General features: G+C 52.5%; 1 protein-coding gene across 2 annotated transcripts in view; it reads right to left on the bottom strand.

The window, feature by feature from the left end:
• Nucleotides 1-12151, bottom strand: part of stab2 (stabilin 2) — a 24886-nt gene that overhangs the window by 11967 nt on the left and 768 nt on the right. For both annotated transcript variants that reach the window (XR_006955721.1, XM_047016292.1), the window contains exons 3-35: nt 11901-12013; nt 10615-10700; nt 10329-10395; nt 10128-10223; nt 9827-9949; nt 9447-9649; nt 9073-9337; nt 8869-8948; nt 8528-8674; nt 7308-7451; nt 7074-7136; nt 6860-6976; nt 6578-6628; nt 6372-6452; nt 6035-6190; nt 5713-5772; nt 5505-5600; nt 5315-5401; nt 4938-5049; nt 4310-4490; nt 4123-4216; nt 3864-4022; nt 3674-3769; nt 3379-3519; nt 3109-3242; nt 2208-2316; nt 1597-1674; nt 1380-1469; nt 1164-1271; nt 915-1046; nt 567-695; nt 362-424; nt 164-259 (exon numbers count right to left, since the gene is read on the bottom strand). Coding sequence is in view for 1 of the 2 variants with exons in the window: in XM_047016292.1 (XP_046872248.1) it covers nt 164-259; nt 362-424; nt 567-695; nt 915-1046; nt 1164-1271; nt 1380-1469; nt 1597-1674; nt 2208-2316; nt 3109-3242; nt 3379-3519; nt 3674-3769; nt 3864-4022; nt 4123-4216; nt 4310-4490; nt 4938-5049; nt 5315-5401; nt 5505-5600; nt 5713-5772; nt 6035-6190; nt 6372-6452; nt 6578-6628; nt 6860-6976; nt 7074-7136; nt 7308-7451; nt 8528-8674; nt 8869-8948; nt 9073-9337; nt 9447-9649; nt 9827-9949; nt 10128-10223; nt 10329-10395; nt 10615-10700; nt 11901-12013 (3757 nt within the window). In the remaining variant the exon portion in view is untranslated. The remainder of the gene's footprint in view (nt 1-163; nt 260-361; nt 425-566; nt 696-914; nt 1047-1163; nt 1272-1379; nt 1470-1596; nt 1675-2207; nt 2317-3108; nt 3243-3378; nt 3520-3673; nt 3770-3863; nt 4023-4122; nt 4217-4309; nt 4491-4937; nt 5050-5314; nt 5402-5504; nt 5601-5712; nt 5773-6034; nt 6191-6371; nt 6453-6577; nt 6629-6859; nt 6977-7073; nt 7137-7307; nt 7452-8527; nt 8675-8868; nt 8949-9072; nt 9338-9446; nt 9650-9826; nt 9950-10127; nt 10224-10328; nt 10396-10614; nt 10701-11900; nt 12014-12151) is intronic.

Genomic DNA, 12151 nt, shown 5'->3' with positions numbered 1-12151 from the left:
TTCCGGAAAAATCCGTCCCCGTGGAGGTTCATCGCAACCGCAACAGGCTCGCATCACCCTTCAGGGACACCCAGGCACTGATTAACAGGGAAGTTATTATAGTAATAGTTTGATTACACTCGTCTTTCTTAACCTCAATTTCGGTAGGCAATTGCTCACGTACAATGGTGGTAATCTTGCAGGTGCCTCTGCACCCAATCCCGAGTAGCCTCTCGCCCTGGTACAGCCGACTGAACATACACTTCCTGGGCACATTCGACTGCAGGGGATAAGAGATGTGTGTTAAATGTGGCACGGCGTTTTGTGTAGGAACAAAACAATTGTGCAGCTCCTGGGCTAGGAATGATTGACGGGCTCGCACCACAGGTTGTGCTCCTTCCTCGCATATCTTTTTCAATGGGTGGAAGCAATCTTGACAGGTTCCCTTTGGGAGAGGGGGGGGGAGAGGGAAAGATTCGTTTGACACATTGTTCATCCTTAACAGCTCCAGAAACACCAACTGTGACTTGACTGAATGCTCGATAATCACAATGCAGGAGAGGAAACGTTGTGGGAATGGCGCGTACCATGACTATTCTGAAGCGCTCCTTATCGCAGCGGTTCAATCGGATCTCCAGGACTGAGGTGAGACCGTGGATGACCCCCTTGACGGTGTCGACGTCCGACGCATTCAGCAGGGCCTCATTCACATACAGCTGCAGAGAGGAACAGAGGGAGAGGTAAGAGGAGGTAAAACATTGCGAGCGTGGATGCCGTTTCAAACGATACTTCCAAAACTATTCACTCCAAACTCGCATGTCCAGGCGTGCGTCCGATTCATGTTTCGGTTTGACAGCCCATTTTTATGCACGCGACGCGAGCGTGCCTCAAACCTTGACGCTGGGTAACTGGAACTGGAAGATCTGAGATCTCACCTTTCCGTCTTTGGGCAGGATCTCCAGCTGGTAGGAGAAGCCCAGCATGGTGTCTTTGTAGGCACCTTCCTGAAGGTCAGACCTCAGCAGCCTCTGGTTGGGCACTATGTGATACTGGGTCAGGTTGAGATCCTACCGCCATCACACACACACACACCCACATCGATTGGCACCCATATCGATACATCAAAGAATGAACATGATACACGAGACAGAATCAAACAGAACTCCACGAAGCGGTCCTCTGACCATAGACTGGGATGCCGTCTTCTTGAGGTATTCTTTGATGGCATCGTTGGTCGGGGCAAACACTGTGTACTCGAAACCTTCTGCGATCTTGTCGGTCAGGTTGTGTTGCTAAAAGGGCGGCAGATCATCGGTTTATTATGGTTTTTCTGGAACAGTCCAGACAAGTTGAGATTCTGTGTGGCTGGCAGAGCATGGAGTCGACTTTTTTATACGTACGATGATGTAAGAACTGAACAGAGAGAACTCTGGTCTCCGGTTGAGCACAGCAACAAGTCCTTCACTTAAATCCTTCCCCGGAATCAACACCTGGAAACCCATTTTGACAGGGATGACAGGGAATAGAAAAGAGAGGTGAGTAGGGGATGAAGAGACATTCTAATGTTCTGACGCAAGAAAAACCAAAGTACATTTTACAATTGTTCTACATGTGCACCTTATCGATGATATGGATCAATCCATTGGACGCCATCACGTTAGCCCTTGTTACTGTCGCTCCTGCAATCACTGTGGTCTGACAAAAAAACACTGATGTCACTCATTTGTTGGCGGTAGCGCTGCCCTGTTTCAGTCGGTGTGTTCGACTTCATGCAGCGCCGGCGTCGCCTCCAGTTGGCTGCAGCCCGGCTGACTTGAAGCAGCCAATTGCATTCTCAGCTTCAAAGCAGTCGGCTGCAGCCGACTGTCAGCGCCACCGGCGTTGCATGAAGTCGAACACACCTGGTCAAATCAAATCAAATTTATTTGTATAGCCCTTTTTACACGCAAGCATGTCACAGAGGGCTTCACATGCGCCCATAGAACTGCCCCTCAACCAACCTAAACCCTCAAGGAAGACAAGGAAAAACTCCCAGAAAAACTCCCACCGGGAGAAAAAATGGAAGAAACCTTGGGAGGAGCAATTCAGAGAGGGATCCCCTCCTCCAGAGACGGTTGGTAAGAGAGAGGAGCAGAACACAAGCTAAACATAGTCATACAGTGTCAATGGGTTTTGAAACACCAAACTGGTGTTCTTTGAGATTTGGTAAGCCCCGCCCTTCGACTGACCTCATTGGTGGTTGAGATAGGAAGAGGCGCCTTCAGAAGATTTGTGATTCGCGCACGGGAGATATTGCGCAAATCGGTTAGTGGGTAGATCCCGTCGATCATGTGATTCCTACCGTGACAAGGGAATAGGAAGAGTATTTTCTTGTCTCTCTTTCTCCCCTTCAATCAATCTCACTCTCGGGCTCTGTCAGGCCAAATAGTGTCCTAGGGCCAAATAGTGTCCTACCTGACGTCACAATGCCGTTCCGAAGCAAGGACGCGTCCGTCGCTATGCCGACCTTAAATTCCTGAGATATTTACGCGTGCTAGCAGGAAACTGTCATGGTTGCTATACTGGTTACTAGGTAGGAAGTTTTGTATTTAGGCTTATTTAAACCAGTTTATTCTACTCTACTATTTAAAGTTTTCACTCGTTCGACATTCCTGAGACAGCAACGCGCGCAGGTAGAATACTATACGTGTTGCCTTCCCGGTCTGTTAAAATTGATGCTAAATAAGTTAATTCTTTTGACGAAAACAATTAGACAGCTAGCACTAGCTATCAAACGAGTGAAAACTTTAAATAGTAGAGTAGAATAAACTGGTTTACATAAGCCTAAATACAAAACTTCCTACCTAGTAACCAGTATAGCAACCATGACAGTTTCCTGCAAGCACGCGTAAATATCTCAGGAATTTAAGGTCGGCATAGCAACGGACGCGTCCTTGCTTCGGAACGGCATTGTGACGTCAGGTAGGACACTATTTGGCCCTAGGACACTATTTGGCCTGACAGCTCCCTCAAACTAACATAGCCAACTTCTTCGCTTAGAAAGGTCATCCATTAGCGGTTGATCATTTTGACTATGCATATGACCTCCTCATGACAAACAACGCCTCTCAACCATGACCAGAGTATTACCTGACCAGGCTAGGAAGGTTGTCCTTTGCTGTCCAGTAGGATCGTTCATCCGCGGTCATCTTACCCACGGCTTCCGTGGAAGGCACTAGAACAGTCATGTTCTGGTAGATCATCATCTGGGAAATGTGTCCATCCTAAATGGGGGTGGGGAGGGTGGCAAACATCATTTTCAATTCGAATTTCCCCTCCTTCCAACAGCAGAAGAGACAGGGGGAGTTATTTGTGGGGCCGCGTTCAACCATGAGCTGCAGGATGATCGGCAGCACTCACCGACACGATTCGGAAGAAGTTGGTGATGCCAGGCATGGATCTCAACTCCTGTTCCAAGTTACCATAGCACACTTTGCCGTCTCCCTTCCACCCGGCATCACACACGCAGGTCCACGCGCCCGACAGCTGAAGGCAACTGGCCTGTGAAAGCCACACCCCAAACGCCCCGTACATCTTTATCATCCGTCATCTTTATCAACGCCCCGAAGACGCCCGCTAGATATTTTGTTTCGCATTTGGTTTTTCGATGGGGGGGGCCGACCAGTAGCCAGACAGCGGGTGTGTCACCACCTACCAGGAAATGACAAGCGCCGTTTTCGGTCACACACGGATTGATGGCCTCGCACTCCCTCCCGTTCCCAAGGAAACCGTCCTTGCACACACACTCGCTCTGAAGACGAGAGCAGCACACAACACCGCCGACCGTCAGAGTGAACGAGCGCCTCGAAAATGGTGTTATCGTGCCGTCTTCCTAGGTGACCCACCTGACCCGGCCCCACGTATATGCAGGTGGCGTCGGCTTGGCAGTTGCCCCTCTCTGGGAGCAGGCAAGGGTTGACGGCCTGGCACTGGTCCCCGTCCGCCATCCAGCCTGTCATGCACTGGCATGTGTTTGTCTTAGGTCCTGTCTTGACACATTTAGCCTGCAGGGGGAAGCAGAGAGCTAAGCAAAATGGCCTTTATGCTTTTCACCCGCTGTGTATGTGTGTGTGTGTGTAGTGAGGGTAATGCTTGTGCTCTTACATTTTCACTGCAGCCTCCCCGATGCGGCAGAGCACACGGGTCCGCCTCCAAACACGTGACGCCGTCCCCCTGGTAGCCAGGCTTGCACACACACCTGCGGCACACACACAGAGGCCCCTATCGTCACCCCTAGCCCGTGCATGGCACGCACGTGCCAGGGCTCCTCGGTGCGGCCGGGAACACTTACTTGACGGCGCCGCCGTTGAAATCGCACTCGGCGTGGGCGTGGCAGAACTGCACCAGCGTGCCGCAGGCCTGGGTGTGGCGCTCGCAGTACTTGCCCGTGTAGCCCTTCTGGCAGGAGTGGGACTTACAGCGCCCGTCGGCCTCCACCCTGTTATCGCACTCCCCGTGGATGCAGTCACACTCTGTGGGGAGGGGGGGGGGGGGGGGGGGAGGGGGGGGGGAGGGGGGGGGGGAGGGAAGGAGAGAGGGAGAGACAGGAGGGAGAGGGAGAGGTGGGGGAAGGAGAGGGAAGGAGGGAGAGACAGCAAGGAGAGGGAGAGAGAGAAGTGGGGGAGGGAGAGGGCAGGAGGGAGGGAGGGAGGGAGAGACAGAAAGGAGAGGGAGAGGTGGGGGAGGGAGAGGTAAGGAGGGAGAGAGGGAGTAAAAAAGGGAGGTGGAGGTAGAGGGAAAAAGAGAAAAGGGGGGGAGAGGGAAGGATAGAGGGAGAGAGAGAGAGAGAGAGGCGGGGGGGGGGGGGGGGGGGAGTTATCAACCTGAGACACACGTCAGCTGGGGGCCATGGCAACAAGGCGAGGAGGCACGCTTTCTCAACGCGGGGGCACGTGGGCCAGGAGAGCGGGAGAACGTACTTTTGTCGCAGCCTGCTCCGTAGCTGTCGAGGTCGGAGCAGAACTGGCACCGAGAGCCTTTGAAGTTGGGCTCGCACGCGCAGGTGCCGTTCCCCTCCGTCCCGTCCATGCACTGTGAGGATGGGGCAGAGGGCGGTACCCACCAAAAGCACATGAAGGAATACGCGTCGCCGTTTCACGCGTCATTGTGATCCCTTCCCGGTGTGTTAGCAATGTGCTAGCACCCAAACAATGCTAACCCCAAGAAGCAACCCGTCGGACAGGTGATGGTGGACACGAAGACAATTTGAAAGGATCTCAAATCTTATTCGAGGGAGATTTAGTCTGAGCTCTGCCTCTCGCTTGAAAGGAGGTATAGGAGGTCTGGTTTGACTTACCAGGCCGTGACCAGAGCAAGGCACGGTGAACCCCCCAGGACAAGGGCTGCAGTCTGGGCCATAGAAGCCCTGACAGCACCTGGGGATCTGGAGGAGGGAAGAGGTGGGAAGCAGATGAGATGTGGTGGTCAAGTAAGCACTAAAAACACACTGGGTGTGTAACAGGTTTGAGTGGTGATGGGTGATATACCGTGACGGTCGCGTTGCACAAGGGGGCACAGCCCAAAGTGGGGATGCTCATCCCTAAAGAAGTGTCCCGGAACACGCAACCTCGTTTGAAGGCATCCTGCTCACACACACACACACACAAACACAGGAAGCCAGGTCAAGAGGCAAAACATCACAATCATAACATCCTGCCGTTTGGACCGTGTGTGCGTGAGAGAGTCACCTCTTACCATAGACTCGCCCGAGGGGCAGGGGGTTTTGGCCACTTTGAAACAGCTGACACAAGCACCCTGGAGAGAGAGACAGGGCAGAACGACCGGGCTGGTTCACTCAAGGCCGAGACCTTTAAGAAGTCTTAACAACAGATTGGACAGGGCCTCCGCCTGCTGATTAGTGGCCAAGCCATCCACCATTACCATTCATGCGTCTTTGGCGACATATACACAAAAAAAAGTATTTCAACAAGATTTGGATGTCATACTGGATGGAAGAGTAAGGATGAAAGGGAGGGGAGGGGGGGGGGGGAGAGGAGGAGTCAGACCGGGAGCGCACCTTGACGATGTTGTTCTCTGTGACGTCACACCTGTGGGGCAGCAGGGGCTCGATGGAGGGCGGGATCAGGACCCCGTCCAGCGAATAGAGGCGTCCGTTCTTGGCCCGCACGTCCGCCTCCAGGACGACCGCCGCGCCGTTCACCAAGACATTTCCCTGGGAGGAGTCGTCGCAGTCCGACATGAGCGATCTCGGCCAATCGGAAACAACAAGCTTGTTGCATGCTTGTGTGTCGGAGGGGCCAATCGATTTGTAAGCACCCCCCCTTCCCACCCAACCCACCCAAAAATAAAAAAAAGACACGCTTAGAAATATTTTCATGGCTGTGTGTACTTACATTTTCGGTCACGTTGATCGTGAGAAGCTGATTGGCCTTGGTCACAAATTGAGGTTTGGACACGACGTTGTACACCTCCAGCTTGAGATCAGTGGGAAACCGCAAGTCAGTTCATCCGCACTGTTCGGATCGTGTCTCCGTGTCAGCTTGCGCGCACGTGGACAGTGTGGTCCAGGTAAACGTTGACAAGGTCAACATTGACTCACCTCAGAGGAAACCACATGGTTCCTCAGAAGCTCCAGAAGCTTGATGGAGCCCTGGAAGGAGGGGGCGGGGGGGGGGGGGCGTGAATAAGACACAGAGACAGACAGAGAGGGAGGGTTAGGGAGGGAGGGTTAGGGAAGGAGGGTTAGGGAGGGGGTTGAAAGCGGACAAAGAAAGAGAGAAAAAGAGAAAAGTGTGTGAGAATGTGAACATGTGTGTGTGTGTGGCAGAGAGAGAGAAAGAGAGAGAGAGTCAGAGCTCACACACAGCCCCGGAGTCCCTACCTTGCTGGAGATGAGGTACTGCAGGTAACCGTCCTTCATGGCGTCAAAGGCGGCGCCGGTGGGGGCGAACAGGGTGAACGGACCCGGCTCCTCCAGCATCAGCGCCAGGTTGGCTTTCTGCACCGGAAAGGGAAAGATCGCTCGTCACAACCTAACACATACCGCCCCTACATTTGAGTGGCTTGCCAAGACGTGGCACCAACAGTGCAGCTACCTGCAGTAAACCCTTGAATTGGGCAAATTTCCCGTTGTCGGATAGAACCTTCATCAGGTCCTCCTGTCCCCCAAAAAACACACACATCAGATATCATATCAACAAACAACAAAAAAAAGGAATACGAAATATTCAATTCAACCAATGACTACTTGTGGGAGGTGCTATTGACGACATGTTATGTCGTGTCGTGTGCACAACCGGTGTTTAGTATGCCGTGTGGAGTGTCTCCACCTCCTTCTCGCTCGTCACTGTGGGCGCGACGCTGTCCATCAGCTTGTTGATGAGGTGGATGACCCCGTTGGCTGCTGGGATGTCGGCCTGGACCACGTCCGCCTTCTTCCGGCTGCCATAGAGACGGATCTTGAGCTGCTTATCCTGTCGTGCACGCCAACAAACACACGCTGTGATCCAGGATCAAAGGCGTGTATGGAAAATCATAGAAACAAATACATTTCCAGTGCCCATTCTGTAACAGCGACAGTACGTCGAATGCAAGTCCTGTGCTTAATCTCTTCCGGGTTGCACTTTACAAAAAAAGCTTTGGTTTTGTTCAGAGTAAGCAAAAAAGAAAAGACAAAAAAAGAGTTCACAGTTCAAAGGGATCTCAGATTCCACTTCCTGAGGGGAAGCATTTTAATGACACACAATCAGCCCGACAGGAAGTGGAGGGGGAGTGGGGGGGGGGGTGGAGAGGAAGAGAAAGGCAGGAAGAACACACAGCCTCATGTTTCCTCTCTTCCTTCACATATTGTGATCTCTTTCCTCCCTTCTTTCTCTCCCTCATCTCCCCACGCTTACACACGCACGCTCTACTTGTGCACACACACACACACACACACTCAAAAGACACGGTGGGGTCAGTTTAGGGCCAACCTCATTAGCCAAGTCAAACCTACAGATAACAACATGGCCCACAGTGTGTGTGTGTGTGTGTGTGTGTGTGGTCAGCAGGTTATGTGGACACAGTAGATAAAGAAACACTTGCTACTGGCAGGTCAGTCGCTTCTGGCTCCCAAAGGTTCTTCCCTCAACAATCTCTGTGTTATGTCAGATATACTATCAGAGGATATGGTCGATAGATCACACAGCAAATCCCACACAAAGGTATCGTTTTGTGCTTGTGTGTGGGTGGGTTGCTGACGTTACAACAGTTATGTGATCCTTAAGTCACTGTAACGTGTTGTTCATGCTGACTGAAGCAGGATGTTTCAAGTGACAGGAAATGCCAGCTGAATCCTCATACAGTGTGTGTGTCTGGTGTGTGTAGTGTCTAGTGTGTGTGGTGTGTGTGTAGTGTGTGTGTGGTGTGTGTGTGTGGTGTGTGTGTGGTGTGCACGTCTCCTGTTCTTGCCATGGGATCTTGCTTTCTAAAACACATGACAGATACAGTCATGTGTTCTTATTCTAACCTCACGTCAAGTCCCGCCCACCCCATGTCAAGTCCCGCCCACCTCGCCAATGGTGGCCTCGCCCCCTTTGCCAGTGAGGGTGTAGTAGGTGTCTCCCTGCTTCAGTTTCTCCGAATTCAGCTCCCCTGCTACCAGGTGCAGGTTACACAGGTACTTGGTCTTGTCCTTGTCACTCACCAGGCTTCTCGCCTGGAACAGCAGACAAACACACACACAAACACACACACAATAATAGTCATACTGTATTCTATATATACTGTAACCAAATATACTGTATGCAGTCCTTAGCGTAATAAACTATGTAATTGTTTTGTTTTTTTTACTTTTAAAGAGGATGAATGTCAGTATAAAGGCATGTAAAGTGGTGCAAAGATGTATACTACCTGTCCTGTCTTGAACCCTTTGTTTATGGGGACGAACAGAGTGAAGGGCCCGAGGTTGCTCAGGGGCCAAGCGAGTGTCCCTGAGAGAGAGATATGAAGACAAAGAGCCAATGACTGTCGAGGATTGAATCTGGAAAAAAACAGTTCCCATCATTGCCCTTAGGTGGTGCTCTTCCCGCCTCCAGAGGCCCATCCAGCTCCTACCGAAGAGAGTGATGGCCGATCCCAGCTGACCAACCCATTGGCCGCCAGGTTCGGTGTTCAGCTCGTTCAGGCGCTGCATGATGTTGCCAAAACAAATCTTGCCGTTGCCCAGGAAACCCTCCAGACACGTGCAGGTCACCTCTCCCGGCGTTGCAGTCGTGCATTTGGCATTCTTATCACAGGAGTCTGCTTTGCATAGGTCTTTGACAACGCAGCCCGTAATTCCAGGCCGTAGTCCGAACCCTTCCTGGCAATCACAATGAGACTGGGAGAAACCAACACACGTTAGTCGGGGGGGGGGGCATCAAAACTCAGAAATGAAAGTTAGGCAAATCATTTGAAATGATTCCTAACACTCCCACACAGATACCCACCTTCCCCGGCCCATCGAACACACAGCGTTCCATCCTGTCAGCAGAGCAGCCCCCCATGTCAGTCTGGCAGGGGTCGATGGGCACGCACACCACCCCGTCCCCGCTGTAGCCCTGCCCACACGTGCACGAGTGCTGGTTGGGTCCCAGGTGGGCACAGGTGGCAAACTGGTGGCACACCCGTGACTGCAGGCAGGGGTTTATAGCTGGGGCAGGAGGGAGCAAGGACAAAGATTGAATCGAAAAGGCAAGGAAAGGAGACATGGAAAGGAGACAAGGAAAGGAGACAAGGAAAGGAGACAAGGAAAGGAGATGAGAAACTCGACGAGGAGGGGCAGGGAGAGGAGGCGACGTATGGGTGTCGGGATTGGGAAGACCCTCACATGTACACTTGTCTCCAGACTTCTGGTAGCCCGGCATGCAGCGGCACACCAGCGCCCCCGTGAGGGCCTCCTCGATGCAGCGAGAGTTCTCTGGGCAGCTCATGGCAACACACTCTGGCAGGGCTGGTGGACACACAGAGGGCAGGGAGATACGAACTGTCAACAAACACACCCACAATACACAAGAGAGAGAGACACACACACACACAAAGAGTGAGAACACAGACGAGAGAGAGAGAGACACACACACACACACAGAGTGAGAACACAGACAGAGAGAGAGAGACAGACAGACTCTTACCCTGGTCACAGTGAGGGCCTTTATACCCAGAGAAGCAGGTGCATTTCCCGTCACCATGGAGACCTGAGTTACAGAGGCCATGCACACACCTGCAAACTGGCAGAGCGACAAAGCATTATGGGACGGGGAGAGAAGCCGGCCCACGTGGCACCCAGAGAGGTCCTTGAGTGTGCGAGGGGAGAGAGAGCAGTAAACAGTTACCGGAGCTGCAGGTGGCCCCATAGAGATGATCTGCACAGTCCTCACAGGCTGTACCAGAGAAGCCAGGCTGCGGAGAGAACACATGTGGTCGGTGCAACGCTCGGTGGGTGTGTGTGTGTGTTCTGAGTTTCATAGCAGAGGTAAGGATTCAACCTGTACTGTTCTCCTCATGGTTAGTCTTCCGATTGGTTAAGCTTCTGTTCTGGTGTTTGTGATTGGGTGTCCTCCACGAAGCCGATAGCTTACTTCCTTACGCTGTCTGAAGGAGGGTGTGCGGTGGCAGTACCTTACAAGTGCAGGTGCCGTTCCCTCCCATGCCGTCGGAGCAGGCTCCATTGTTGCTGCACGGCGTCTTGGCTTCCTCTGGGCACTCTGGAAAAGACACAAGCGCGTTTTTTTTACAATCGAAAACCTAACGTCTGTCACTCAGGGGCAGGGCCAGAGACCATCTTAGGATGGGATTTGAGGAGTAGGGGAAGCGGATGTGGATGGGGGATGTGACTCAGCAGATTTGTATCTGTTCAAACTGCCGCCCCCATCTCTTCCATCTGACCTTCTCTCCCCTCCTTCCCCCACACTGGTTCTCGTCAGGGACTGTAGCATTAAGACACTCAACTCTCTACCTTCCATCTCCAGAGACACCCTCTTCCCACCTATCTACCCCTTTCTCATTCACTCCCTCCCTCCCTGCCTCTCCTTCTCCCTCACTCCCTCACTCACCTTCTCCATCCCTCACCTCACCTCCCTCTGTCACTCCCTCCTACTCACACGCACACACACACACACTTCACACATCAATGCTATTTTGCCACAGGACAACGCAGGAGGCCAAGAAGACAGCCGTCTTGTTATCGTTTCCACCCCGCTTCCTCAATAATCCAAGACGGCATTACGGGACAAAACAACCGAAAGAGAACTTAAGAGAGAGGAAACAATGGAAACCCCCCTTTTCACACTTGCACAACTTCTACCCCCCCCCCCCCCCCCAGATGTCAGCACATTCCTGGAAGACAGGGACCCGCTGACAGGGTCCCGTGGCGGGGAGGAAGGAAGTGTGCGAGTCCCCTGCTCGGCCCGGCCTGCATCCTGGAGGAGAGGACAGCAGGTGGGTTCACCGTGTGGGTCAACCTGCACACACAGGACGCGCCGGACACACTTCCAGCGCTCCAGCAGGCCCGGGTTCCCTTGTTTGTGACCGAATCATCGAAAGATACCGTCAATGACTCCCAAACTAACGAGGTAATATTGTTTCCTTTCAGAGTGTCGAGAGGAGATTGAACTTGCTTTTCCCTACGGCTTGGGGAGGTTGTGGAAGTCCTCATTTGAACGCTTCCTATCAAAATGTTTCCTCAGTGTCATACAAGGTTTACAGCGTAAAAGTGGGACACAAAACAGGGCCGCTTGCTGTGCAGAGCGCCAAACTCGTGGAAACGATAGCCGTTTTCTCTCCGGGACTATCCGTGGCGGACATCTATGATATAGTGTTGCTTCAATCCTCCCTTCATCGATGAGCGTCACGGGTGAGTTGGGTGGGGTTGCGTTAGTGGCGTCGGCAGGTGTTGTCGAACTCACCGATGCAGTCCGGCCCCCAGTAGCCCGGACAGCAGCTGTTCACGGTGAGCTCCTTGAAGCACTCTTTAGAACAGCCGACAAAGGACTCGCCGTTTCTGCTCCCATATGAGATCCTACACACACACACACACACACGAGCACGCACACAAACACACACACACATTTGGACACAGACGTGGATTTCTTGTTTTGATTTTCCTGATTCGGAAATGCTATTTACGCGTCTACTTCAATTAACATCTTTTCCCACT

Source organism: Hypomesus transpacificus, unplaced genomic scaffold, assembly GCF_021917145.1.
Source record: "Hypomesus transpacificus isolate Combined female unplaced genomic scaffold, fHypTra1 scaffold_337, whole genome shotgun sequence".
NCBI classification, from domain to species: Eukaryota; Metazoa; Chordata; class Actinopteri; order Osmeriformes; family Osmeridae; genus Hypomesus; species Hypomesus transpacificus.
Note: the sequence above shows the minus strand (reverse complement) of the source record. Positions and strands in the feature narration are given on the sequence as shown.